This window comes from Leucopleurus acutus (assembly GCF_964270905.1).
Source record: "Leucopleurus acutus genome assembly, chromosome: 2".
Classification (NCBI taxonomy): domain Eukaryota; kingdom Metazoa; phylum Chordata; class Mammalia; order Artiodactyla; family Delphinidae; genus Leucopleurus; species Leucopleurus acutus.
In genome coordinates this window covers 55,393,665-55,421,137 of record NC_139143.1, presented here as the reverse complement: position 1 = coordinate 55,421,137, position 27,473 = coordinate 55,393,665, and the positions used below count along the sequence as shown (strand labels likewise).

The 27,473-nt window shown below is 41.8% G+C and overlaps 2 protein-coding genes across 3 annotated transcripts in view; both read left to right on the top strand.

The window, feature by feature from the left end:
• Positions 1-13,239, top strand: part of NPL (N-acetylneuraminate pyruvate lyase) — a 33,300-nt gene extending 20,061 nt beyond the window's left edge. The window contains exons 5-11 of the mRNA XM_082833823.1: positions 13-88; positions 1,761-1,853; positions 2,628-2,776; positions 2,908-2,954; positions 5,539-5,623; positions 9,402-9,441; positions 12,402-13,239. Coding sequence (XP_082689949.1) covers positions 13-88; positions 1,761-1,853; positions 2,628-2,776; positions 2,908-2,954; positions 5,539-5,623; positions 9,402-9,441; positions 12,402-12,586 — 675 coding nt within the window. The 3' untranslated portion in view covers positions 12,587-13,239. The remainder of the gene's footprint in view (positions 1-12; positions 89-1,760; positions 1,854-2,627; positions 2,777-2,907; positions 2,955-5,538; positions 5,624-9,401; positions 9,442-12,401) is intronic.
• An 8,758-nt stretch (positions 13,240-21,997) lies between these two features.
• DHX9 (DExH-box helicase 9) overlaps positions 21,998-27,473 on the top strand; it is a 54,409-nt gene continuing 48,933 nt past the window's right edge. Inside the window, exons 1-3 of one of the 2 annotated variants that reach the window (XM_082833828.1) lie at positions 21,998-22,130; positions 24,701-24,833; positions 26,129-26,269. In XM_082833828.1, the coding sequence (XP_082689954.1) occupies positions 24,723-24,833; positions 26,129-26,269 (252 nt within the window). In that variant the 5' untranslated portion in view covers positions 21,998-22,130; positions 24,701-24,722. Of the gene's footprint in view, positions 22,131-22,351; positions 22,523-24,700; positions 24,834-26,128; positions 26,270-27,473 lie in introns of those variants that run through there. The other variant, XM_082833829.1, reaches the window with a different exon arrangement.

Sequence of the window (27,473 nt, the reverse complement as noted above, 5' to 3'; positions counted from 1 at the left end):
CTTCTTTTAAAGGCCCAACATGCAGCAAAAATAGGAGCCGATGGCATCGCTGTCATTGCACCTTTCTTTCTCAAGCCATGGAACAAAGGTAGGTAGATAGGTCAAAACGCACAGTGCTGTACATGGTCCGCTTCTTTATGCCTTCATTCCAAATGGTTGTATTTAACTCATGAAAGTAAAGTCTTATGGACTAGAGGCATGAAGTTGCAATGGTACAGTAGTTCTCTGGAATATTCAGCCTCCCTGGACCCATAAAAGAGAAGAAAAGACTCCATTAAAGGACTTCAGCTCTTTTGTCAAGTAATCTGAGTAGGTCATCCACCAAGCCCTGGGTCAACCTACAGGTGCCTGTGTTTGGGTCAGGTGTCCACTTTTGGCCAATCAGTTGCATAGAGTGTCAGAGTCACATGGCAAAGCATGAGACCATTTTTCTCAACAAAAGAGGAATATAAGTAATGGGCATTTTGAGACTACATGTACTATTCAAATTTGAGTAAGTGATGAATTTGAAAAGAGGTTTCACAGAAATATCCATTGTCTTCCAAAATATCAAATTATTGTTTTCTCTATGGAAACTATTTGTGGTTTCCAGGTATACTGAGTCTTTTTAATCCTTTTGATTAGCAAAAATGCAGGACAAATTTTAAAAGGATTAAAAACAGACAAAATGTTATTCGCATGCATGATTAAATAAATCCATAGCTAAATGTATAACAGGTCAAAATTATCATGAAATATTACCTGTTATCAGTAAAATAGTCGTTAATATTGGTAAGTAATTTAAATACTGCTATTTGGGAAATTTAGAATGAACATTTTTAAAGTTTTTATCAGATGGTTTTAAAAAATTTTGCATAAATACGTTTTGCATAAGACAAATGAAAAATAACAAATAATACACAATAATTTTGTCAAAATATTTATTATCACAGTATTCAAATGTGTTCATAAGCTTCTCTCCCACTATTCAGTGGCATCCAGATGTAAGCAATTCTGCTGGATTTATTTATCATCTGTAGTAATGTTGCTGCTGAAGCTCAAATTGGATGATGTAGAAAATCCCAATTCCTCAGTAAACCAGAGTGAACTGTCTTCTGATATATGTGAATTTCTCTCCAAAAGGGAAAGGTACCAAACTCTGGTTGAGATGTGCCACTACTTTTATGACTTCCCATTTTGAGCAGATGTTGTTTATCTTTTTGTTGTAGAATTTACTGTTACAACTTTATTCTGATCTTAATGCAAAGTCTTTGCTGTTCACTGACCACACTTACCCTTCTGGGTAAGAGGAAAAGGTTCCTGCCTGATGGGCTTCTGATTTTTGTAAGAGTATTTCATGAGCTTCTCTTAATACGTGGGAAGATTTGCACCAGTTTTTTAATAGCTCTTTAGTATGGTAGGAAACTGATCCTCTTATTTTGGCCTTTCTACAGAGAAGAAAATAAAACTTTGAATAAAGTGAATTGCAAAGACATTGCAGTAGCAGTCTCAGAGATGGTAAGAGTGGTCAAGAATTTTTGGCTTCCAAAAAGGATGGTTGCATTTCATTAGACGGTTCTTTGGTTTTTTTTTTTTTTTTTTTGGCTGCGTGGCCTGTGGGATCTTAGTTCCCCGACCAGGGATCAAACCCATGCCCCCTACGTTGGAAGCGTGGAGTCTTAACCACTGGACCGACAGGGAAGTCCCAAGGTTCAGTTTTTACTGGGGAAAGCCAGTGTTTTACACTTGTTCACACCATGACTTTTCCTGCTGTTTTTCAGATGTCCTGATTAATTTCCTAAAGGAGGTGGCCGCTGCTGCCCCTGCACTGCCGTTTTACTACTATCACATTCCTGCCTTGACAGGGGTAAAGAGTAAGTACTGCTTCTTTTCATGTTTCTTCACCTTCACCTCTCACATCGTACCCTATTTCACTAAGAAACCCCGACTCCACCCCACCTCACCCTGTATCACGAAAGCATAAGACTGTTGACTAGATGGTTCCAACAGCTCCAAAATAAGTCACTCTTATCAAAAATAAGTCAGCCCTTATCAGTCATTGACACCACCTTATAATGGAAGATTTTTAAGTATGAAAGACGAATTGACCCCTATGTACTCGTAGCAGACAACTTGTGTCTGTCACACACACCTCTCCGTCTTATGTGGGAAGACATAGCCTGTAAGCCCCACTAAGACAGGGATTAGGTCTACTTTGTACCCTACTGTGTTCTCAGCACCTGGCACACAGGAAGGTACTCCGATCTCTTCTCACTTTTCTTTTAGGTTTTCTTTTATCATTATCATACTTCTCCAGCAAGAAGATTGTTACAGTTAGATGAAATTTATTAGGTTGTTTTTAAAATGCCATTCCTTTCTAACTTCCTTAGAAGAAAAAATAGAAGTTGTGCTTTATAAATATCCATCTATTGTCTTCAAGGAACAGAAGATTTAGGGTTACAATTTGATAAGTACAGAGGAACTAGGAGGCAAGGGCAAGTGATTATGTTCAATGTGTTCAATCTGCAGCCAGTTGCAGCTGAGAGCAGCCCCTGGCAGCTCAGTGCAGATGTGTGGCGCTAGATGAGATGTTCTCTGTTATTTTCTGGGGGTGTACCGGTGAATGAGACATTTATTGTTTTGAACAGTTCGTGCTGAGGAGTTGTTGGATGGAATTCAGGATAAGATCCCCACCTTCCAAGGGCTGAAATTCAGTGACACAGATCTCTTAGACTTCGGGCAATGTGTTGATCAGAATCGCCAGCAACAGTTTGCTTTCCTTTTTGGGGTGGATGAGGTAAGTTTCCCCCTGGCATATCCCAGCAGGTTAGTTTCCCTCTGCAACACTTGATGTAGCCGCTTATATAGTAGCATCTTTTCTTTTCTCTTTTTCATCAAAGTTAATACTCTTTGTCTGTTTCTGATCAGCAACTGTTGAGTGCTCTGGTGATGGGAGCAACTGGAGCAGTGGGCAGGTAAGCAGGACTCATTTTTCCCAATGCTTATTAGTGTAAAATCCTCCACAGAGGCAGTCATCACCTGCGCAGCTGTATTTCTTGCAAGTACACCTTTTCTAATAGAAATTGCCTTTCTTTGCCACATTCTCTTAGTGAAAAGGAATGAACTAGGGCTTAGCACTTTGTTAGCGACTCAGTCACTCTTATAAGAAGCATCTGTTGCAGATAAAGGTGAGGCACAGAAGCTGAGAGCATGCACAGAACTTCTTTATCAGAAATTATTTGGTTACAAATAACAGAAGGCCATTCAAACTAGCTTATGTGAAAGAAGGTAAGTTATTATAAAATACTGGGAAATTTCATAAAACCCAAGGGGAGGAAGTGCAGTGAGGTCTCAGAGAAGATGAGAACCTAAAACTGCAAAGCTCTCAACAGCCAAGGCAGACCGTTCTCCCCCTGTGGTCCTTTGGACATCCCTTTATTTGCCTTTCTCTCCAGATGGGCTTTCTCTGCTTCAGCATGCATGTGGCCAGTCATGGGGCCCAAATGGGGCATCTCAGGATATCACTGGATAGCACTGCCAAGTCAGGTGTCCATGTAAGGTCCAGTCAGCTGCAGCTAGGAAGGTAGAATCAGTGGCCTGATGTCTACTCAGCAGAAGGCCTAGGGACGTTCGATTTGGCATGTCCACTGCACATGTTAACCTAGTTCAGTAGCAGTGTGCCTGCAAGCAGATTAACTGAACTATTTACATTAACTGAAAGTGTATTTCCTCCCTGTGGGAAAAGTACAGGGGAAGCAAAGTAATACTCATAGCATATCTCCGTGAGCATGGCTGTGATGAAGAGTAGTTGGGTTGGAGGTAATGGTAAGTAATGGTTTGTTCACTGAGCCAGGATGCCTGCAACATCCATCATCACTACAGGCCATTTCCTCCAAGGAAACCTGAATGCCTGGATCTGCTGACCTTGGAAATTCTTTTTTTTTTTTTTTTTTTTCTGGCCCCCATACTAGGCATTTTTATTCTGTCAACAGAATCTGAAAGCAAAGTACATTTGATTACACTTCACTTCTCCTTAATTATGATCACATTCCTCTCTAAATGAGGATACATCTGAGACCCCTGGGATTCAAATTAGAGTATTCTGAAACCCCTTAGACATTCATGCACATATCGCGACTTTGGGTGTTTCACATCTGCAGGTAACTTATCTCAATGATTATATTTTATTCTTCCCTACTTTTTTACAAGAAGATAATGTGAACTTCACGTTCTCAGAATGCCTTGTATTGACTCCAGGGACTACCAACAATAGTAGTAGTCTTTGAAGTACCAACAATATTCTGTTCCTGGTACACCAAGATGAAACTCTTTTCTGATCCTGAGTTACTGTAGGAGAACTCATTAGAAACTGGGGAAACATCTTTGTTCTGAATTTCTAGAACCTTCTGCCTTGCTGGTTTCTCTAAGAACTCAGTGATTAGTCTAAGATATTTGTCTTTATTGGTAGAGTTAGAGATTCTTTTTTAAGTCAGCAAGAACATTTTATGATATCAAATAACATTCTCATCTCCACTTTTTCTGAAATGTAATAGAATAAGCAGTATGAAGGGATGGTAAGCTTCTCGACAACTCTGTTGCCCTTCTTTGAGACATAGTTTCTTCACAGCAAAATGGAAACCACACCTACCTCACAGGGCTCTGAGAGGATTAGACATGGTTTATGTCAGGCACCCGGAATACAACAGTCAATAAATGGTCCTTGTATTATTATTATCCGTATTAATATTATTACTAGAAACTAGTCTCTGGGTAACTTGGCAAAGAATTTAGGTAATCTGCCAGTATTTGCCCCTTTTACTGTGGTGCTACATTCACCCAGTTCCTCAGCATAGGGTTTTTGGGACCCACCTCAGATACTACATTTTTTTATTTTTATCTTTATTTATTTATTTATTTATTTTTGGCTGTGTTGGGTCCTCGTTCCTGTGCGAGGGCTTTCTCTAGTTGCGGCGAGCGGGAGCCACTCTTCATCGCGGTGCGCGGGCCTCTCACCATCGCGGCCTCTCTTGTCGCAGAGCACACGCTCCAGACGCGCACGCTCAGCAGTTGTGGCTCACGGGTCTAGCTGCTCCGCGGCATGTGGGATCTTCCCAGACCAGGGCTCAAACCCGTGTCCCCTGCATTGGCAGGCAGACTCTCAGCCACTGCGCCACCAGGGAAGCCCTCAGATACTACATTTTATCCACAGTTCTTACCTAGCATTGCACCTCCGTGTGCGCCCTGGGCCAGGTGTTGCCCTCAATCACTCCTTGCCAAATACACCTCTGTCTTTCACTTTTTTTCTTTTTTCTAACTTTACCCTTTTCCTATTTTTCTCCCTTTTCTTTATTCCTTTTGGTGTTCTCTGCGTCCTCTGCACTGCTCAGTGTTGCTGGAAAACTCAGAACTGAAGACACCTGATCCTTTAATAGATTAGAGCCTAAAAATAGACTTCTGGAAGGCTGGGTAGATTTTTCCCTTTTGAGCATTAGAGGGGTTTGAGGACCTGGACCTTCTCGCTAAGTTATTGATCCTGAAGATGTGCTGTTTTCTTTCCAGCACCTATAACTACCTGGGAAAAAAGACAAACCAGATGTTGGAGGCTTTTGAACGGAAGGACTTCTCCTCGGCCCTGAACCATCAGGTAAGCTTTCTTTTCCCTTCATATAAATCATAGCCTTTTTTCTTTCCCACTTGAGAATTCTTATTTTCTCTCATCAGCATTCCTACCACACCTGCCCTCCTTAAGATTGCCTAGCTGCTTCTTTCTGTATTTTCCTTCTTTTTCTTACTTTTTCTTGTTTAAAACCAAACCTGTGCCCATTATCCATGTTTCCTGCATGTCTCATCAGGACAGGCCCCACACAGGAATGACTCCTTTCTGTTCCTCCTAGAAATGATCTCATTTTTAGTCTACATTCAAAGTATTTTTATGACTGTGAAATAATGGTGATAGATTTTTGGGGAAATGACCACATGCCATCCCCTTGAGAACTTCACACTTGAGTCACCAGAGTATATAAGGAAGCTATGAGGCTGGTGATCTACAAAGGGGAGACTTAATCCAAAGTCAGAGCAGGTCAGTCCTCTTTGCCCTGGAAATGTGCTGAGAACTGAAAACATTCACCAGGCAGGAAACAAGAGCTGGATAGGTGATCCAAAAGGAGACACTGGCTTTGAAACAGGAAGAAAAAAGCAGCAGGATCTGAAGTGTTCCAGGGAAGACCCCTGGGGGAAATGGTGGCTGCTGTTAATGTTACAGGGAGGACAGCCTAGCTGTCCAGAGAAGGAAGAGCCTCACCGAAGGGTAGAACCAGCCCCACAGCTGGTAGTGTGTATACGTTAGGTAAACAGAATAAGGTGGAAAGAAATAGGGTAGGCACTACAGAGAAACTTCTGGAGGCCGAGAGGCCCAGGAACTTTCAGGATCATAAAAGTGACTGAGAGGAGTGTCCCAAGAAAATGAGTGAGAATGAAAGGCATAAGCAAGATCAGAGCAGGTGGTCAGTCCCAGTAAGTTTAGATAAGGGATCTTTTGAACAGGACAGGCCACCATCAGGGCAATCAGAAATTACAGAGCAGAAGTCGCAAAGCATCCTGGAGGTTTGAGGGAGTGACCTGAGCTCCAACCAAGAAGAGAACAGGAGGAAGCAGTTGCCAGCAGTGATTAAATACATCCCTACCCTTTAACCCTGAACACTGAGCAAGCCTAAATCTACTTCCTACTTAACTTAAAGTTTAAATAGCTTATTTAATATTCACCTTTATTCAGCCCCAGACCAGGTGAAGCTGAAAGCAGGAACAGCGTAAGGACTTAGGAAGCTATGTCAACTAGATTAAACATTGGCAAGACTTTGGTTTAAATTAAGATATGAAGTCTGAATTGTGTGGACTCTGCCATCTCTTTTCTTTTTTCTTAATTAGTTTATTTATTTATTTATCTTCGGCTGCCTTGGGTTTTCGTTGCTGTGCGCGGGCTTTCTCTAGTTGTGACAAGCGGGGGCTACTCTTTGTTGCGGTGCGCGGGCTTCTCATCGCGGTGGCTTCTCTTGTTGCGGAGCACGGGCTCTAGGCACGCGGGCTTCAGTAGCTGTGCCATACGGGTTCAGTAGTTGTGGCTCACGGGCTCTAGAGCGCAGGCTCGGTAGTTGTGGAGCACGGACTTCGTTGCTCTGTGGCACGTGGGATCTTCCCGGACCAGGGCTTGAGTCCGTGTCCCCTGCATTGGCAGGTGGATTATTAACCACTGCGCCACCAGGGAAGTCCCTGCCATCTCTTTTCATATACGATTTTCTTTTTCCTAAGTTTCCCAGAAAAAATTATTTCTGAAAATTTCAACCTGTTCTGAGCTGAATGATGTGAAAATCGTAGGATGGAGTAAACTGTGAAACAGCTCTGATACGGAACCTTTCCACTTAGTGGTTTCTTTTATTGGCTGATTCAATTTCCATCTCTTTTTCTTTTTTTTCTTTTAGTCCTACTCAAATAAATCATCTCACCCAAAACAGTATTGCTAAGCAGTTTAGTTTACCACATTCTGTTTTTTCTTACAGAAAGCAAGTGTGAGCAGGTCTCATTTACTCACTTATTAATATACCATGGGCTGAACTGAATATATAATTTCAATAAAACTGGTCTCTGCCCTAAAGGAGTTTGCAGTCAAGTGAAGAAACAGATAAATAAAAAGTTAGGGCTAAACTTACTCATTCTCATGGACTTTATTTTTGGCTGTGTTGGTCTTCGTTGTGGTGGCGAGCGGGAGCTACTCTTCATTGTAGTGCGCGGGCTTCTCACTGCAGCGGCTTGTCTTGTTGCAGAGCACGGGCTCTAGGCGCGTGGGCTTCAGTAGTTGTGGCGCACGGGCTCAGTAGTTGTGGTGCACGGGCTTAGTTGCTCCGCGGCATGTGGGATCTTCCCGGACCAGGGCTCGAACCTGTGTCCCCTTCAGTGACAGGCAGATTCTTAACCACTGTGCCACCAGGGAAGTTCATCATTCTCATGGACTTAAATGCCATCTGTTGTATTTACAAAGTGAAATGACACATGTACAGAGATATTCCTTATAGCATTGTTTATACTAGCAAAAGATAGAAACAGCCCAAATATCCATCCATAAGGAAATGGTTAAATACATTATGTTTGAGTTATTTAATGGAATTATATACAGCCCTTCAGAAGAATGAGATACTTTTATATGCACGTATCTGGAGAGATCTCCATGATACATTAAGTGTAAAAAAAGCAACAAAGTAGAGACTTCTGAATGTAATGTGCCATACTTTGTGTGTTAGGGAAGAAAAGAACATGTGCATTTATGTTTGTAAGGCTTGATACCAAAATTTTATTCTGCATTGACTTTTTTATTACTAGTATACGATTGATTAAAACAGCATAAAAGTAAAATGTTATTGAAAATGCATCTCTTGATGAGATGAATGGGAATCTTTTTTTTTAAGAATTGCTTCATGAATTTGTGGATGAACATCCTTTAATGCTAGGATGAATTAAAGTTCAGCATCAATACTATTTCTGTTTTTTGCTTTTATAGAAATAAGTGCTGTGATACCCTGTTTATATACATTAGTAGATAAGAATGGAAGAAACTTTGGTATAGCAATGTCACTCAGTTCTTCGAGCAGTTTTTGAGTCATATGCTTGATCATTTAATGATTTTCAACTGACAACCTGAATCACAACATTAAAAGCAAAGTTGAAAGGAAAAAGTTGAAAACCCTATGATTCTTTAGAGGACTTGTTATCCATTAATTAAAGGACTCACTCTGTCAGCTCTCTTTGTGGATGCCAATGCCAACATTTTGATTTGCTCCTTTATTTGGTTCCCGGAGGTGTCCCAAGGCAGTGATATAAGAGGTATGTCTTTATTTTTTCAAATGTAGGAGAAGGACTGTGAAAAGGGAAATATAAAAGGACAAGCTACACCTCCATTATGTGCAACTTCTTATTCTGATCAATTTTAGAAATAGCACTTACGGAAGTTGAGGGTCTAGAAATTGCCATAAATCTTAGCCTTGACCAAGTGCCCCTGAGGTATCTTGGAAAGTACCCTAGAGGTTAGAGTACCCCAGTTTGGAAACTGCACTAGCTGATAAGTTTACCTCTGTAACCTAGGTGGGTAAAGGTTGCCTTCCCCATCCTAACTCTCTATTGTACAGTTCCTTCATTGGAGCTTCTTTTCTTCATGGGCTCATTTCATAAAAGCTTATATATATGAAAAGATCCTACCTTATCCTGGGTAGATCTCAGTCATCCTCACTTGGCTGTTCTTCTCCACTCCAACAGACCCTCAGAAGACTAAGGTGTGTGGACTTTTTAGTTTGGGGTTTCTGCAATTTGACCTCTAAATTCTTTAAATTATCACAGTTTAGTAATTACTGACTATAGATTTGTTTGTTCCTTTCCAGTTTTGTATTCAGAGATTTATCAACTTTGTGGTCAAACTAGGTAAGTTTCCCGCTTTGTCTCCTACTGGAGAGTGTAAAGGAAATAGACTTTCTCTGAGCGTTTCAGAGAAGGTGATGAGGGACTTTCATCACTTTCTCTGAGGGTTCAACAAGAACACCTTTTAATCAGCTACAAGCAAAGTCTTATTCCTAATACTAACTTTCAGGGCCAATCCTATAAAATGGTGAAGTAAACCTAGTTGGAAGGTCTTGGCAACCTTCTACAAATCTCTCTCCTCCATCTTAGCACTTTGTTCACCTCCCCACTCTGCTCACACACCATTTTTTTAACCCCTTCTCTCCTACACCATCAACACTCCCTCCCTTTACTTGCCTCTGCTCATTAAAATTCTACCACACTATAACTGATGTAAGCCTAAGTGTTTAGAGGAAGGCAGTTTGAATACAGATCTTACTAAACTGTGAATGACTGACAGCTCTCCCAAGAGTATCTGCAATTTTAAAAGAGTTTATTAACACAAGTAAGCTTAAATGGATGGAGGTTTGAATAATATGACAATGTAAAGTTTGAGGGAAATACAGTGAATTTGAGTAGACAAACCTCTCCACAGTCTCCTAAGTCTTATCCCATAACAAATGATAAATGCCACTATTCACTTCACTTCCGCAAGAGACTGGCCCTTCCTGAGGACCTGGGTCAAGTCCAGGAAAAGTTTTAGGTTTATTCTTGGCAGACCTCCTACCTTCCTTTCAGAGCCTTTCTGCCTCTTCCTGGCAACCCCTCCCAAGCCCTAAGCACCTATTATGTACTGTGCCCCTCATTCTCACAGGGTTTTCAGCCAACTCTTTATCCTTCAAAGACAATGCTTCCCATTTGCTTTTCCACTTTGATGATTTTTGTCCTATTTGTGTACCACCAGTACTATTATTACCTAATATCATTCCCTTGTCCTAAGCAATACTTCTCACAAAATCGTGGGTTTAGCATATGTTCCTAAAATGCATTAAAGTAGATTTTGAACTACTACTAGTTCTATAGTTTTTTAAAGAACTAAAAGTTTACCTGTACATGTAAGATCACTTTGCATACTAGCAGTGATTCTGCAGTAGTTTTGTAAAGTATAGCTGTAAGGTATTAGCTGAAAGGATTTACTCTTTTGCCAGATTTTTGGCATTTTAAAAGAGGCCTTTTGAAGACAGTTTTTTATGATCTAAAAGAACATATCTTTAAAGAGCTCGTTTCAGACTTCCTTGGGGGTTGGAATTTTCATGGTTTAGTCAAAGAAAGACTTTTTTTTTTTCTTTCAGGTTTTTTGAGGTAAAACTGACATGCAGCACTGTATAACCCTGTTTCTGTTTTATTATGTTTGTTCATTTTTTGTTTTTTAGGTTCCACATATAAGTGAAATCATACAGTATTTGTCTTTTTCTGTCTGACTTATTTCACTTAGCATAATACCCTCTAGGTCCATCTGTGTTGTCACAAACAGCAAGATTTCATTTTTTTATGGCTGAGTAATATTCCATTGTATATAAGAGAGACTTAATCTTAATAAACATGATAAAGCCTTATCATGAAGGTAGCTCTCAGTCTTGCACCATTCATAATAAGCCTAGGAGGGCCATTTTGCATTTAGCAAAGTATATTCTATATATTTAGCCAAGCTAGTATTTTTCTTCCCAATGCTCAATGGTTACTGTAACCAAATTACCTTAGTAAAAGAAAGTTACTTCTCATACCTTTGATCCAAGAGCAATAGCCAGTTAAGAAAACAAATATCTTCCTGTGCTATATTCTGGATTACTTCCTTAGATCTACCTTCAAAATCACTAATTCTATCTTTAGCTATGTTTTCTACTGTTTAGTTTTACTGATTATATATTTTTAATTTCCAGCATTTCTTTTTGGCTTTTTCTTCCAGATCTTCCTGTTCTTTATTTATATGCCCTTCTCTTAGCCTATGGCTTCTATTCTTACGTTTATCTCTGTGAAGCCTCTTTCAGAATTTTGTATCATCTTTTCTCAGGATGTAAAATTTGTCAGTTGTGCATTTGCTGTCTCTCATGCAGCTTCTTTTTCCTTGTGTGCTTTGTAATTTTTAACTCTGATTTCATCTTCAGAGACAGCTGTTTTCTGGAGAATCCATTGTACTCTAGGTTGTGAGTTGTCCCATCAAATGATTTTACATTTGCCTCTGCTAGGACACTATAGTTTCATCATTTCTAACCAGTCTTTAGGTATATTTCTTAGTATGGTTCCTGTACCAAGCACAGAATGCAAATACGGATCCAGCATTCATATATGGCACAGGCTTGGGATTTCATTTATATGATTTTTTTCCTTCCACACCCTGGCAGAAGTCATGCTTCCTTGCCTCTCAGACCAGTGGGCCAGTTTTTTTTTCTATTTCTTTTCATAGAAGGCTGGCTACCAGTTTTATATGGGGAGTTTAATTCCAGCTCTTTGCTGTGTACAGACTCAAGGCTTCATCTTGCATTCCTGCCCTAGTCTAAAACAGCAGCATTGAGTCATAAACTACCTTAAATAGTGCATTTCTCAGGTACTTCTTAGATTTGTTTGAACTAAATTGTGACCTAGTGACCAAGTCCTACATCATTCAATCCACAACAGTGTATCCCTGAATCAGATTATCCTCATGGACCACTGGCTTCAGCAACTCCTTACTACTCTGACCTCTTTATTCCTGATACTTCTCGTTCCTCCTTCTTGCTTCTGAGGTTGACTTTGAGTCTCACTTTGTTTTGTTTTACAGTTTGTCAATTTGTTAAAAAGTTTCCAGCATTTCTATATGTTTAAAGCAGGAATAGGGATTTCCTACATCTGCTCAGTCTGCCATATTGACAAGAAATGTTCCCATCTTTTAGTTCCACTTTATCCTGTTATAGTAATCACTGTAAGAATATGATCTCTTCTTTCGAGTGTTTGTGGCAAAGTGGACAGTGCCAGCCATGTTTCCTCATTTATATTTTCCTGTCTAGGTTTTGGAGTGTCGCAGACCAAAGCCATCATGACTCTTGTCTCTGGGATTCCAATGGGCCCACCCCGGCTTCCACTACAGAAAGCCTCTAGGGAGTTTACTGATAATGCAGAAGCTAAACTGAAAAGCCTAGATTTCCTTTCTTTCACTGATTTAAAGGATGGAAACTTGGAAGCTTGTAGCTAGTGCCTCTCTATCAAATCAGGGTGTGTACATTGAGATATAATCCACTTTGAATACTGCATTCATTGCTCAAAAACTTTTTAGATGAGTTTGAACTAAACTTTCCTAGAAAATGAAATCTTGCATCAATCAACAAGTATTTAAATAACCTACTATGATCTTTTAAAAGTTTTAATTTATGAAGGGGCAAAAACTCTAAAAGGAGTTATGAGCCCTGTCATTCAATATGTCACAGAATTTTGGTGGAGAAGTTTTTGCATAAATGGATAATATGGAATCAAGAGGAAAATTGTAATTGATTAATTCCATCTGCCTTTGGGAGCTCCCATTATCTTGATTTCTGGTTGTTAATCCTATTTTAAAGTTTTCTAATTTTAAACCACCATAATGTACTTTCATTTTAATAAATATTCATTTGGAATCTAGGACAACTCTGAGCTATTGCATTTAGGCAGTCATGCTAACTTTAATGCCAGATTACAGTAAGACTCAACTATGCACAACTGTTAACAAACCAGTTCACTTGGCTGCTCAGTCTAACCCTAGAATATCTGCTTTCGGATTAATTGCGATGTCGCAGTTTTCCCCAAAAACATTGGGTTAGGTGAAGACTTGCTTCAGTTACTATAACTAAAGGGCCATTAGGGTGGTTTTCACATAACAAAGGAAAGGCCTTCCCCAAAGATGAATTCAAGTCTCTAATTGTTGCTATAGAGAACTTCTCAAAGTTTCGAAGAACCAAAGAGCTCTCTGCTCTGGGCACCACAAACTTCCCCTTTCCTCACTGAGAAGAAAGTGTCCCTCAACAGTGCCCTGAATTATTGGAAATGAAAGCCAGCATCCCTTCTGCCGTGAGCCCAGGGGCTACTTATTGTTATTTCCCAGTCACATTTTCACACAGTCACTTTTCAGTGATAAGAGATTTAGGGAGGACCTAAAGATTGAACTTTAACTTTCTCTACACACCTTCTTTACTTTTTTCTTTTTCTGGACTATATAACTGGCTGCTCAGTCTCCTCTCTAACAAACCCTGGTACATGCCTTCCAGTAACAAAGTGTACTGATGGTCAATCCTTAGTGATTTTAAACTGGACTACCCAGTCTAATAACTACCTAAGATTTTATTTTGTTTCTTATCTAATTAGTCTGCTCATTGGCAGAGGAAAAGTATTTGAAATTCATATCAGTTTACTCTATTTTTTAATTTTTAAAGATTAAAAAGAAAATGTTTGCAAAATGAGAATTTGAAATGATCAGTGGATTTAATTATCTTTGCTACCCTTCTCTTTATATCTCCTCACTCCTTTTTTGCCCAGGAATAAAACACACTGTTTTCTCATATTTCTCTCACCTTTAGGAGTAAGGTATCTGAATTAGAAATTGAACCACGGTGGCTTATGTGAGCTTATATTCTACCTCACTGAAACTTTTCTCTATAGCCGTTAATTTCCTGAAAGAAGAACAGTGAGGTTTTTGTTAGTCTTTGGTTCTGAGGATGTCATATCCCTACTTAATGATACTAAAGCCAAATTAATTTTTCAGTGAAGTTAAATATTGGATATCCACTAAGCAATGAACTCTGTTTTTCTTTTTTTGCTCTTCTGAAATTAGGGCTTGGAGGGCTTTTAACATGATTAATGAGATCTTGTGAACACAAAGTTAAACAAAATGACCAAGGGCTGAGTTTAGCTCTATGTATTTTAACATCCAACTCCGTAGAAACAAGGGACTTCTCTGGTGACGCAGCGTTTGGGACTCCATGCTCCCAGTGCGGGGGGCCTGGGTTCAATCCCTGGTCTGGGAACTGGATCCCACATGCATGCCGCAACTAAGGAGCCCGTGAGCCGCAAATAAGGAGCTGGCCTGCTGCAACTAAGACCCAGTGCAACCAATCAGGGAAGCACAAAAGAGAAAACCATTCTACAATTTAATACATACAGTGTCATTAGTGTTTTTTTACAGTTTGCTTTTGAGGATAATCTACTGAATTTTTCTGCCAGTGACATTTCAGAGTGAAGTTGTCTTCAGGAGTAGACTTCCACAGAGAATCAAGAGTATAACAGTCCAATATATTTTACAGGTGATACCTGACAGTTTATGAGTAGCTGCAGATCACTTTTTTCTCCATTTTTTCCCCAAAGTCTTGGATGATGAACAGGAATCATGACTTTCACCACCACTATAGTGCTCATATAAAGTTTTAGCAGCTTTCAAAATGGAGTTAGGAGAATTCAGGCCAACAAGTTGGCCCAGAACGTATTTCATTTCTTTAGTGGTTCCCTTAGCCATCTGGTTACCTGGATGAGTTTGAACATATGGATGTGCCAGAAGCTCAGGAGTGGATACCCTCTGTTTAGGGTCCCTTAGTAAACAACACTTTAACACATCTTGAAGAAGGTATAAATGGAAAATAGGGAACAGTGTTTAGCAACGTCACTGGGAAGCCTGTGCAGAGTGCACCTAAATGCAAGTCACATCACACTAATTTGTTTGTGTTGGCCTTCGAGAGGAAGGAAAACCATTAGAAAACTTTCAGGTTTTTTTTTTTTTTTAAAAAAGAAAGAAACAAATGAATGTTATACAGCAGTGGGTTGCTAATAATGCCTTTAAACAAAAGTAAAATTTTGGAATATTATGAATTTATTGTTATCTTTGAATTTAGCATTTAATGTCAAAACTACAGTAATGATGTGAAATACCTTATTTATCACAGTACTAAAAGCTGATTTTTAACACCTTTTCCAAAGTGGAAATCTGAGATTAGTTCATTGGAGATGGTTGGAAGGTCAAAGTGATTTCAGGGACTGGTTTTGTTATTGAGTCCAACAGCACCTCTTAGCCAGTGTTATCCATAAGATTTCAGTCCAAGGAGTAGTAGAGAGTTGGGTTCAATATAGTATGAAATGGAAAACAGTATAACATGGTTTTGTGGGAGGCAGGGTTGGCCTTATGCTTCTATGTCTGACCTCAGGCTGTGTGGGTTCAAGTCCCAGCTCCACCACTTACTATCTGTGTGACTACAGCGTTATGTTTTTAAATATAAATTTATTTATTTTATTTCATTTACTTTGGGCTGAGTTGGGTCTTTGTTGCTGCTCGGGAGCTTTCTCTAGTTGTGTCGAGTGGGGGCTACTCTTCATTGCGGTGCACGGGCTTCTCATTGCCTTGGCTTCTCTTGTTGTGGAGCACGGGCTCTAGGCACGCAGGCTCAGTAGTTGTGGCACACGGGCTCAGTAGTCGTGGCTCACAGGCTTAGTTGCTCCACAGCCTGTGGGATCTTCCGGGACCAGGGCACGAACCCGTGTTCCCTGCATTGGCAGGTGGATTCTTAACCACTGCGCCACCAGGGAAGTCCCTACAACATGTTATTTAACTTCTCAGCCGTTCATTTATCTCATTGATAGCATGAGAATTATAATATCTATCTTCTGGGGTTATTATGAGGATTACACATATGAAGAAGGTCTCAGAATAGTGTCTGGCACATCTTAGGCACAGTGAAGTGTTAGTTATTGTTAGTTTTTATAGCTATCCAAGGCATTCAGTGTATGTTCTTTATACAACAGAGAGAAGCATTACATTGCTGCTAAACCTTTTAACTCAATAGGTGCCAAAATAAAGTCGAAAATGATATGAAACCCGAGAATTGAAATTTGCATTTATTATTACTGGAGTCCAGATCATAGTGCCACCCTCAGATTTTTTCATAGGTTGGGAATTTCTGACTGTGCTTCTAACAGCAGAGGATGGGGAACGGAAAATATCTGTGGGTTCTTGAATGATCCATGTGTCACTATTTGGAACAAACAAAATGAGAGAATGACTTTTGCTAAGTGATTTCAGAGGAACAAGCAGGTCAAAGAGGCATAGATGAAAAAAGTCATCATCATTGCAAGATTTGAAGTATTTATGTGTGTATGGGATAGGAAGGTATGTGACATGACTTTTTGTTTTAAAAATGACACTCTTGAAGCAGTGTGATGAGTAGATTGGAAGACAGACTGGGAACAGGTAAACCGTCAGGTGGCCTATTGTGATAGGTAACCAATGGTGGAGCCACTAAGGAAGTGGCAGCAGGGATGGAGGGGAGGGAATGGAACGAAAAATATTTAGAAAGAATCAACAGAACCTAGATATGGAAGATACAGTTGGCCCTCTGTATGCGCGGGTTCCACATCCAAGGATTCAACCAACTACAGAAGGGAAATATTTAAAAAAAAAAAAAAATTCCAAAAGGTTCCAAAAAGCAAAACTTGAATATGCCTCATACTGGGAACTATTTACGTAACATTTATATTGTAGGTACTATAAGAAATCTAGAGATGATTTAAAGTATACAGGAGGATATCCTATAGGTTATATGCAAACACTATGCCATTTTATTTAAGGAACTTGAGCATCTGTGTATTTTGGTATCTGCAAGGGTCCTGGGACCAATCCCCTGTGGATACTGAGGGACGATTGTGCTTGCATTTGTTCTTTATTTCATGTAACAAATCACCCCTAAACTTAGCAGCTTAAACCTGGAAACATTTATGAATTCACACAACTTCTGAGGGTTGGGAACGAGGAGCAGCTTAACTGGGTGGTTGTGGCACAGAGTTTGTCAGAAGGTTGCAGTCAAGCTATCGGCTAGAGCTTTACTCATCTCAAGGTTCAATTGGAGCTGGAGAACCTGCTTCTAGATTCACTTACCTGTAGTTGTGGGCAGGCCTCTGTTCCTTGCTGGCTCTTGGCCAGAGGCTTCAGTTTCTCACAACATTATGGCAGCTTTCTTCGCCCAGAAAGGGAGATCTGAGAGAGAGATCCACGAGAGAGAGAGAGATGGCACACAAGTGAGCCAGAGCTCAAAATAGAAGCCACAGTCTTTTAAAGCAATCTCAGAAGTAGCCTACCATCCCCTTCTGTATGCTATTAGTCAAAAAGGACAACCCTAGGACAATGTAGGATGGGACTACACAGGGAATGAATTCCAGGAGGAGAGGATCATTGTTGGCCATGTTGAAGGTTGCCTACCACAATAATAAAAGAAACAGAATTGACACCCAGGAATCAAAGCCTGTGGGACATCATGTAGAGAGGCCCACCAAGTGTTTATGTATATTGATCTGGAGTTCAAAAGGTTTGGATAGGAGATAGAGGTTTAGAGGGTATCAACACATAGATAGTAGTTGAAACCATGGGAAGAATAAGATTGTCCAGGCAGAGCATATATAGAGTGCTAAGAACAGAAACTGGGCATGATTGGCATTTGGTGTGCTTACAGAGGAAGTTGCATAGGAATCTGAGATGGACTGATCGGAGACAAGAGAGCAGAGCTGTGCTCGGAGGAACTCCAAAGTCCTCAAATGTGAGGGGTGGTGATGCTCAGAGAAGATTTGCTTCAGGAGTCTTATCCTTAGAGGAGAATGCAAAGCTCAGAGGAAAATGGGCAGCTGGCAAATGTCACCAGTCCCAAAGGACCAGGGTCTCCCAGCCACCGCTGAAGTCCTCTTTGAAGCGTGGAAAGCCCTGGAACCTCAGCAGTTGGGTACTATTTAGGTTCCATTCCTAACCACCTTGTTGCTCGGGACACAGACTCTAGGGCAGCTTAGAAGCAGCACAACTCACCATCGACTTCCCAAGCTGCAGGGCAGGAGGCTGGAGCTGGAAGACCAGCATCCACCCCACCCCTGGCTCAAGGGAAGGGAAGACTAAACCCAGGGCAGCTGAAGGACCTGCCCAGACCAAGGCCAGTGGTGAGCTGGTAAATGGTTAACAACTGGCTCTGGCAGAGGATGCGGGGGAAAGGGCCCAGACTTGTAGCATTTGCCTATTTCTATGGTTAGATACTCCCACCATGGGATGAGGATCAAGATGGCAGAGTAAGAGGATATGGAGCTTACCTCCCCCTATAAATACATCAAAAACACATCTATGTGTGGAAAAAGTCTCACAGAAAACTAACCGGAAACTGGCAGAAGAACTCCTGTGCAGGCTGCAAGAAAGATTCCCATGTAATGAGGTAGTGTTACCGAGTCCAAGCTCGGTGCTGAGGCAAGGAATACATAAAGTCGGCAGACCAAGAAGATGGCCGACTAGTGTCTCAAAAAACCATCTTATCGGGGTCCGGATGCCAGTTTCTTTTATAGAACAGAGAGGGGGAGGAGGTGAGGAAGTAAAGTAAAAAGGCCACAAGTTTTGCAAATATCCCCTGGAATGGCCAGCCTCGGGGAGGGGATGTGTTAATTTCTTCTTTCTCGCAGCCATTCACAGGTGGACAGGGTCGGGATGTTTCCCTGAACAAAAGCACTTTGTTTTAACATTCAGGCAGAGGGGCAGGGTTCCCTGAGGCAGGCCATTGTATAGACAGTATCCTTTTAGTGAACAATTAGCAACAAAAAGCAAACGTTAAAGTAAAGAAGCAGGGCTTCTCAGGTGGCTCAGCCTGCTGATGCAGGGGACGCGGGTTCGTGCCCAGTCTGGGAGGATCCCACATGCCGCGGAGTGGCTAGGCCCGTGAGCCATGGCCGCTGAGCCTGCGCGTCCGGAGCCTGTGCTCCGCAACGGGAGAGGCCACAACAGTGAGAGGCCCGCGTACTGCAAAAAATAAAATAATAATAAGAATAAATAAAGTAAAGAAGCAGATCCAACATGGAGTCAGGGTTGGCTCTTCCCTGTTACAGTAGGATGGGAAGAAAGGCATCGGGTGGAGACCTGTGACTTTGGGAGGGGACTAAGGAAAAGGGATATCGCACAGGTGGACACTAGCCCTGAGGAGTGATCAGGTTGAGCCACACACTGGGCATTCGAGTCCTGGGGTCCTACGCAGAAGGATAAGCCCCTTCGGCTGCTTGGAGGACCACTGGGACAGATTAAAAAGGCTGGAGGAGCCTAGACTCCACTTGTGAGGAGTGCGCAGGTGCTGGTTTGCCATCAGACACGGTGGAGAGAGGTCTGCCCTAGCGGCTGCCTCCTTGCTATGCTCCCAGTCTGAGCTAAGAGAACACCCTGGCCCCACTTATTCCACACCACAGCTTGGCAATGGACCTAGGGCAGCCAGGACCTGGGAAAAGACTTGATCTAGGGATGCCTAGGTAACCCAGGGGCCTGGGGTGTGGTCCAGGAGGGGCAGCAGTGGCCATTGTTGGCACTCACTCAAACAGCACCACAGAAGCAGTCCAGACTTCTCATGGCAGCCCAGCCACTTAAACCACTATGACCCTCAGTCCCAGCCTGGTGAATGCGCTGGCCCCAACCACTCCATACCGTAACTTTGCATTAGATGTGGGGTGGCCACAACTGGGGAAAAGACATGACTTTGGGCTGCTTCTGAGCAGAGCTGTAGATGCCTACAAAGGCAGCACATTGAACATCTGTAAGCACACGAGCCCCATTTACTTCACCACTCCCCTCCTTTGAGGCAAAGGCTTCAGTGCTGGGAGGAGTAAAAACATACACTTAAAGAGAACAAAGCCAGCCTGAATCCGACCCTCAGGGCTCTCGCTCCAGCAACTGGGAGCAGAGCCCGCCCCTGACAGTGTGGTGACAGCCACTGAACGGAGAGGAAGTCCCACCTCACACCGTGCACAGGCTCTAGCTCCTCCAGCACCAGTCACACCCCCTATCAAGGTGATAGTGGCCAGCACACCCTGAGAAAAGATGTGGCTGGTGTCCGCATGAAATCCAGTCCGCACACCAGAGACACTGGGCAAACAGCCTACATAGGGATGCTCCCACATAAAAACACCTATTCAAGACTACAACAGTTAACTGTTTTCACCTAAATTCATAAAGACAGAGAAAGTTAAGTAAAATGAAAAGACGGAGGAACTACTCTCCGTAAGGCCAACTGGCCCGAGGCAGGGGAACACTATCAGATTCACAGGTTGCATCAGACCGAATTCTCCGGACCACCCAGTTCCAGAAACTGCCCTGGAGACATTCCGGACCACCCAGTTCCAGAAACTGACCTGGGGACTTTGAACCCGGCCCAGCCTTCCCGCCTTTCGAGGGGCGGGACCAACGGTCCCCCAGGATACCCGAAAAGACCACCAAATAAGGAATACCCTGCGCCTTCCCAGATTCACCACAGCTCTTTCCCTTCTTCCCCTATAAAATCTTGCCCAACCCTCTCCCGGGTGCGACTTCTCTGGCCCCTTTCTCTCGGACCAGTGAACCTCGCCCTGGAGCGCTCCCTAATAAAGCTCACTTGAAGCTTTCCTCCGTTTCGCGGTGCCGTTTGTTAAGATCCGACCTTACACTCTCAATTGAAAGAGCAACAGAAAACCCCAGAAAAAATAATGAAACATATAATCAGTCTACCAGACAATGAATTCAAAAAGTTGGTAATAAAAATGCTGTGTTCATTATCTGCTACAAAACACTTGCAATTCACTTATGCTAGTTGGGTTTCACTTATCATAAAAAAAAAAAACCTGCTGCTTTAAGCACCCTGGAAGGGGACAAAGAAACAAAAGATTAACGTGTTTCCCCGAATGATTTTGTTCCTATTTGAAGAGAGCAAACACATGGAGAAAATAAAAGAATGAGTAATGCTCGAGAATGCTGTGTTATTCTGATCATGGGAGCAACAGAGTTTTAAAGGGATTAATCACAGTAAGCTAGAAGAGTGGGGAAAAAACGTAGTGAAAGAGGTGAAATATGAAGATGATAGGTGTGATGGGGCCTGATAATTGATTAGCCTGGATTCTGTGGAACAACCCCAGGTGAAATATTTTGTATTGTTGCCTCCGTGGGAAGCACTAGAGTTCAAAAACTTAAGTGACTACTACAATCGTTAAGAATCCAGTTTATTCCAAAGACTCTGAAGACAAGAGGCTATCCAATGTGAGCAAAAACAACCTTGCAGTTTTTGTCTATTCATTAAACTAGTTTTTACTGAGCACTGGATGTACCAAGCACTGCAGCGAGCTAGCCAGGCAGGGTTCCTGCCTTCACTGAGCTTATGTCTTTCAGGAGACGTTCACGTTAGAGTATCTGACTTACTCCACCACCACCTACTGAACACCTATTGTGTGCCACATACACATGATAAGCTCCCTTCACATGCCATCCTGTTCAATTGCCTCAACAACCCTATAAAGTTAGCACCTGAGATTTCCAGTTCTGTCTTCGAAGGGCACCTCATCTATCACAGGTCCCTATGACAGAAGCTGCAAAACATTTTGCTGCATTAAAATGCTACAGGTCCCCAACTCGCAAAAAACTTTCAAAAGTAGGTATTGCACTACAGGAAGAAGCAGGGCTGGGGCGCCCGGGGCCAGGCGCAGCGGATCTCCCAGCCGACGAGACTCTACCAGCAGCTTGGTAGCGGCAGCCCCGCCCCTCCCTCTAGGCGCCCTTTGTCCCAGGCTCGCTTTCTGCGCATGCTTAGCGCACTGACCCCGCCCTCCTTGGCGCCGCGACCGGAGCCATTTCGCCGCCGCCGCTGCTGCCTCTGATTCCGTGCGTGTGGGTTTGCGTTCGCTGTGTGTCCGTTGCTAAGGCCGAAGCCACGGACGGTCCTAAGAGGCCTGTGCTCTCGGGTACCAGGAAGCGGACGCCGGTAAGGGAAAGACGTCCTTGTCACTCGTTGGGCCCCGCGGCTGTGCCGCCTGGCTTTGTTGCCAGGCGCGGGCGGCGGGGGCGGGGAGGGGGAGGGGAGCCGCCCCGCCGGGTTCCCGGATTGCGCGTTGCGTGCTGCTGGCCGCGCCGCGCTTGCGCTGTTCGGGGCCGCGAGGTGGCCCCCGGTTCTCCGCGCAGCTGGTCACGGTCCCGGCTCCGGAGCAATCAGACCCCATTTCCTCCTCCGCGTTGCTCGCGGCGGTGGCGCTGTCGCCACAGAGTGAAAGGGGGTGAATCGTCTGAGGGTGAGCCCGTCGAGGCGCCACCCACGCCTAGGGCCCATGCCACAAATACTGGGTGCTGTCCTGCGGGTGCTGTGGACAGAGTAAACAGGTTAGGCACAGTCCTTGCCCTTCCCTCCCAGAGGTTGCGGTCGTGGCGCGGGGGTGGCAGTAGGGAAACAAATGTCTGCAGGTTTCGGTAAAAAGATCATGAGGAATTAGTGTAAAGGGAGGGAGCTACTTTAGATAGGGTGGCAAGGGCAGGCTTTTCGGAAGAGGTAGACCTCTGAGCCGTTATCTCGGCCATCGGACGGAGAATGCGTCAGCTATGAAGACGCGGAGGAAAAGCAGAACTGCAGAGGCAGAAGGGATTAGTTAGTGTTTACTGGCAGGGATTGGAAAGAAACTGAAAGAAGGCCATGTGATTGGGGTGTGGTGAGAATTTAAGAGAAGAATGGATTTAGGGGTAGCCAGAGTGGAAATGGGAATTATTTAGGACGTTCTTGCCGTACTCCAGGTGGGCAGTAGTGGTAGCAGGGAGAAGGGAGAGAAGCGAATGGATTGGAGACATGTTTTGGAGGCAGAAGTGCGCAGTAAATCAGTAGTAGATCAGGACTACCTGGCTTGGAATTCTGGGTCCCCCAGTTAGGAGCTCTGTCTCCCGGGGCAGGTTATTCTTTGGCTCAGTTTACTCACCTGTAAAAAGGGAATAATAGTGATGTTTATCTATACAGTGTTGTAAGGGTTAAGTAAAAAAGTTCACATAGATGCTCCTTTAAGGATACCGACTGGCACATAATAAGGGCTCTACAAGGGATAGCTATGGAGGATCTTGAGGGACTGGGAAATTCCCACATGGTGACGTGAGTAACTTGGTGGATGGAGGTGCCATTTAGGGAGATGGGAACACTGGGATTGGCGGGAAGAGGAACAGGTTTGGGAGGAAATTTAAAATTCTGTTTGAGATCCGAAGTTAGCATTCAGATGGGTCCGTTAGTGCTGCAGTTGGATGAGCTTCATTTTGGAGCTTAAAGAGAAAAGACTGAACTTTCAATATATATTTGGGCATCATTAGCATATAGTTGATATTTAATATTATGGAGTTAGAAGAGACTACCGAGGGAGGAAGGAATTTGGTAGTGTAGTCCTTCATATTTCATGCTACTCATTCACGCTGAGGGCTTGTTTTTTAATTATTCATGGTTGGAATTTGTAGATAGACATCATCAGCGTTCCACAGCTTTTCATTAATAGAATGTCCCCAGGGTTAACCTATGACTACAGAATAAATTTTTTATACTAGGGTGAGGTTGGATGACACAAGGCTTAGGTGCTAACAAAATGCACTACACATTAACAGAAGACAGAGACAATGCTCTAGCAGTGGGGTTTCTTCTCACATCACAGCAAACTAAATTCGTAGCATATTTTCTCTGGTTCTTAATTTACTCTCAGATACCTTGCTTGTAACTCAGACTCAGGCTCCATATCTTTTGCTATCTTATAACCTGGAGTAGAGGGAGAATGCCAACAAGTATGGTATGTTGCACTTCAAAAAGACATAATATTCTCAAATTTTAATGAATAACAAGGCCTAAAGGAGAGATTTGGCACAGGATATTTAAGTTCATTGATTACTGTTTCCAGTTTAAGTGCTGTATTTGGACTTACTAACATATTGCCTACAACTTTGAGGGCAGTATGTTACGAGACATAATCCAAATGATGATAAACTATTGGATTTATATATAAAATGATTGATGACCATTTCTTAATATAGTAGTTTGGGTTTGAATTTAGACCTCCACAGTGGATAACTTAGAAAAGTTACTAAAACTTTCTATGCCCTAGTTTCTTTCTCTGTAAAAAGATGATATAGTAGGATCTACTGTGTATAATGTTATCTACCATTGTTGTAAGGATTAAATTAGTTAAAACACATAAAGTGCCTTTTGTAAAAAGTAGGACGTTCCATAAAATGTCTTTCAAGAAAAGATAAAAACCACTTGTAGTTACCTGAAGATAACGCTTGGGGGGATATGTCTTTTCCAGTCTTGATTTACTTATGCATACTTTTTGTGTAGTTCAGATCATACTTTAGCATCCTGCTTTTTCTTATAACATGTCGTAGACTTTCCAGTTATGTCATTAAAATTTCTTCGTAGGCAGTGTTAATAGCAGCATGATAGAATATCCTGTACTTAACCTAGATTTTCAGTAAATTCCAGGTTGGTAATTTCCAGTGTTTGTTCTTATAAATAATGCTGTTTTTAACTAACTTGTTTCTTAGGTCTGAAGAAGACACTTGAATCATGGGTGATGTTAAAAATTTTCTGTATGCCTGGTGTGGCAAAAGGAAGATGACCCCAACCTATGAAATTAGAGCAGTGGGGAACAAAAACAGGCAGAAATTCATGTGTGAGGTACTAAAAAAATAGTTTACATTTATGTGACTTTTGAGGTTTATTTTATTATTAAAAGAACCATGTTTTCTGTTTGAAAATGTTAATGTGTTGTACGTTGGGGAATCTTCTTTACTGTGACTTGCTTGTTATGTCTACTTCATTATGAATCATTTTCAAGTGAGCATAACTTTTTTGGGTTTTTTGTGGCTGCACCACGCAGTTTGTGGGATCTTAGTTCCCCGAGCAGGGATTAAACCTGGGCCCCCTGGCAGTGATAGTGCAGAGTCCTAACCACTGGACCTCCAGAGAATTCCCTGAGCATTACTTTTAAAACAATCTGATAGGTAAATTATTCTAATTAGAACGTGAAGCTTCCGCAGCTTCCACAGTACCAGTAGTGCAGATTAGAAAAGTTGGACCAACGGTTTGTAGTTTTACTAGTTCCAGTAGAAAGTATATCAATTCTTTTTTAAAAAAATTTATTTTATTTTTTTATACAGCAGGTTCTTATTAGTTATCCATTTTATACACATCAGTGTATACACGTCAATCCCAATCTCCCAATTCATCCCACCGCCACCACGCCCCTCCCCACTTTCCCCCCTTGGTGTCCATACGTTTGTTCTCTACATCTGTGTCTCTGTTTCTGCCTGGCAAACCAGTTCATCTGTACCATTTTTCTAGGTTCTGCATATATGTGTTAATATGCGATATTTGTCTTTCTCTTTCTGACTTCACTCTGTATCACAGTCTCTAGATCCATCCACGTCTCTACACATGACCCAATTTCATTCCTTTTTATAGCTGAGTAATATTCCATTGTATATATGTACCACATCTTCTTTATCCATTCGTCTGTCAGTGGGCATTTAGGTTGCTTCCATGGAAAGTAGATCAATTCTTGATTGCTTCAAGTCAGAGTACTTTAAAATAAATACAAGTAGAGAGCTTGTTCTTGGGTCTTATAAAGTCAGATTTTAATGTGGAACATTCTGTTACATGAGACGAGATTGGGCGCATTCAGGGTGGTAATGGCCATAGACTGGAACATTCTGTTACGTGAGAAGAGAATATCTGAGCCACATAAGTTAACATTCTTGTTTTTGGATTAGTTTATTACTAGACAACACGAATTAAGCTTTTTTAAATAAGACAACTGGTGAATTCTCTTGTGTGTTATTCTCAGTGTGTTTATAGAGTATATTTCCAATAGTTAACTGTAGTCTCTTAATGGACTAGTGAATTATGAATTTTTTAAATACCAGAATTACACAGGTCAGTCTCTCAAGGTATTTTTTTCTTGACTGTTAAAGGTTCGAGTGGAAGGATATAATTACACTGGCATGGGTAATTCCACCAATAAAAAGGATGCACAGAGCAATGCTGCCAGAGACTTTGTTAACTATTTGGTTCGAATAAATGAAGTAAAGAGTGAAGAAGTCCCAGCTATTGGGGTAAGTATGGCCAAGCACTCAGACATATGTTATAAGGTTATGCTAATCCAGTATGTATGGAGGCCCAGGGTGATAATTTTTCAATGTTGTTTTCAAATAGTATTTTAATGTGTTCCAGAGTGAACCTTGGCATTTTGTTTTCTCAGAGAACTAGGATGATTTCCTGAAGATTTGGATTTTATTCTCATTATGTACCTGACTTGTGGGCTTGGGAGATCCCTTTAATCTGTATGTCTTATGGTTTTATATATTTCATTCATTCAAAACTGATTTTTCAGAGCCTGTTGTATTCTGTGTACTTACAAAGATAACATTTTAAACAGAATATAAAAATCAGTAACTTTTTAAAAATATTTATTAATTGGCTGTGCGGGTCTTAGTTGCAGCACATGGGATCTTTAGTTGCAACATGCAGGATCCTTAGTTGGGCATGCGGGATCTAGTTCCCTGACCAGGGATCGAACCCAGGCCCCCTGCATTGGGATCTTGGAGTCTTAACCACTGGACCACCAGGGAAGTCCCAAAGTCAATAACATTTTAAGATACATTTCCTCCCATTGACATTCCCTTAGATAGTAGAGACAAAATAGTATTTGGTGCAATGGAATATCATTCTTGTGTTTTTGATACCATGATCATTTTAATTATTTTGGGAGTATGCAGCAAAAACCCCTTTCCAGTACAGTTTTTAAGAAATAAAGTTTGTCATTTAATTAAAAAATGAAAACTTGCATTTTCACAAAAATTCAGGTGGTGTTGATATTATAAAAAGATTCACATTACGATTTAAGTAGATGCCTTAGGTAGTACCCAGTTTTTATAAAACCTTTAGGAATAATCTATCAATTTTAACACTTTTCACTGAGTTTTTGTATTCTGACTTGCTTATAAAGGTAAAAATACATGGTTTTTTTCCTTCCATTGCTTTTACCCAAAAATTGAGTCTTACTTTCTAGTCTCCTGTACCACTAGATAATTACAGGATTTTTAATTAGATTGGTTGAGCCGTCTATAAAATGAAGGGGTTGGACAAGATGACCTTGAAGACTCTTTCTGGCTATGAAAAGAATGTTGCAAATATCTTTCAAATGTTTGAAGCTATTGGCCTTTGCTCCATCTGTTATGACCTATTCTGTTTCTTTTAGCCTCTTCCTCCCTCTTGTAGTGTAGGTCTGCCTGTGGCAAATTCTCTTTAATTCTTTTA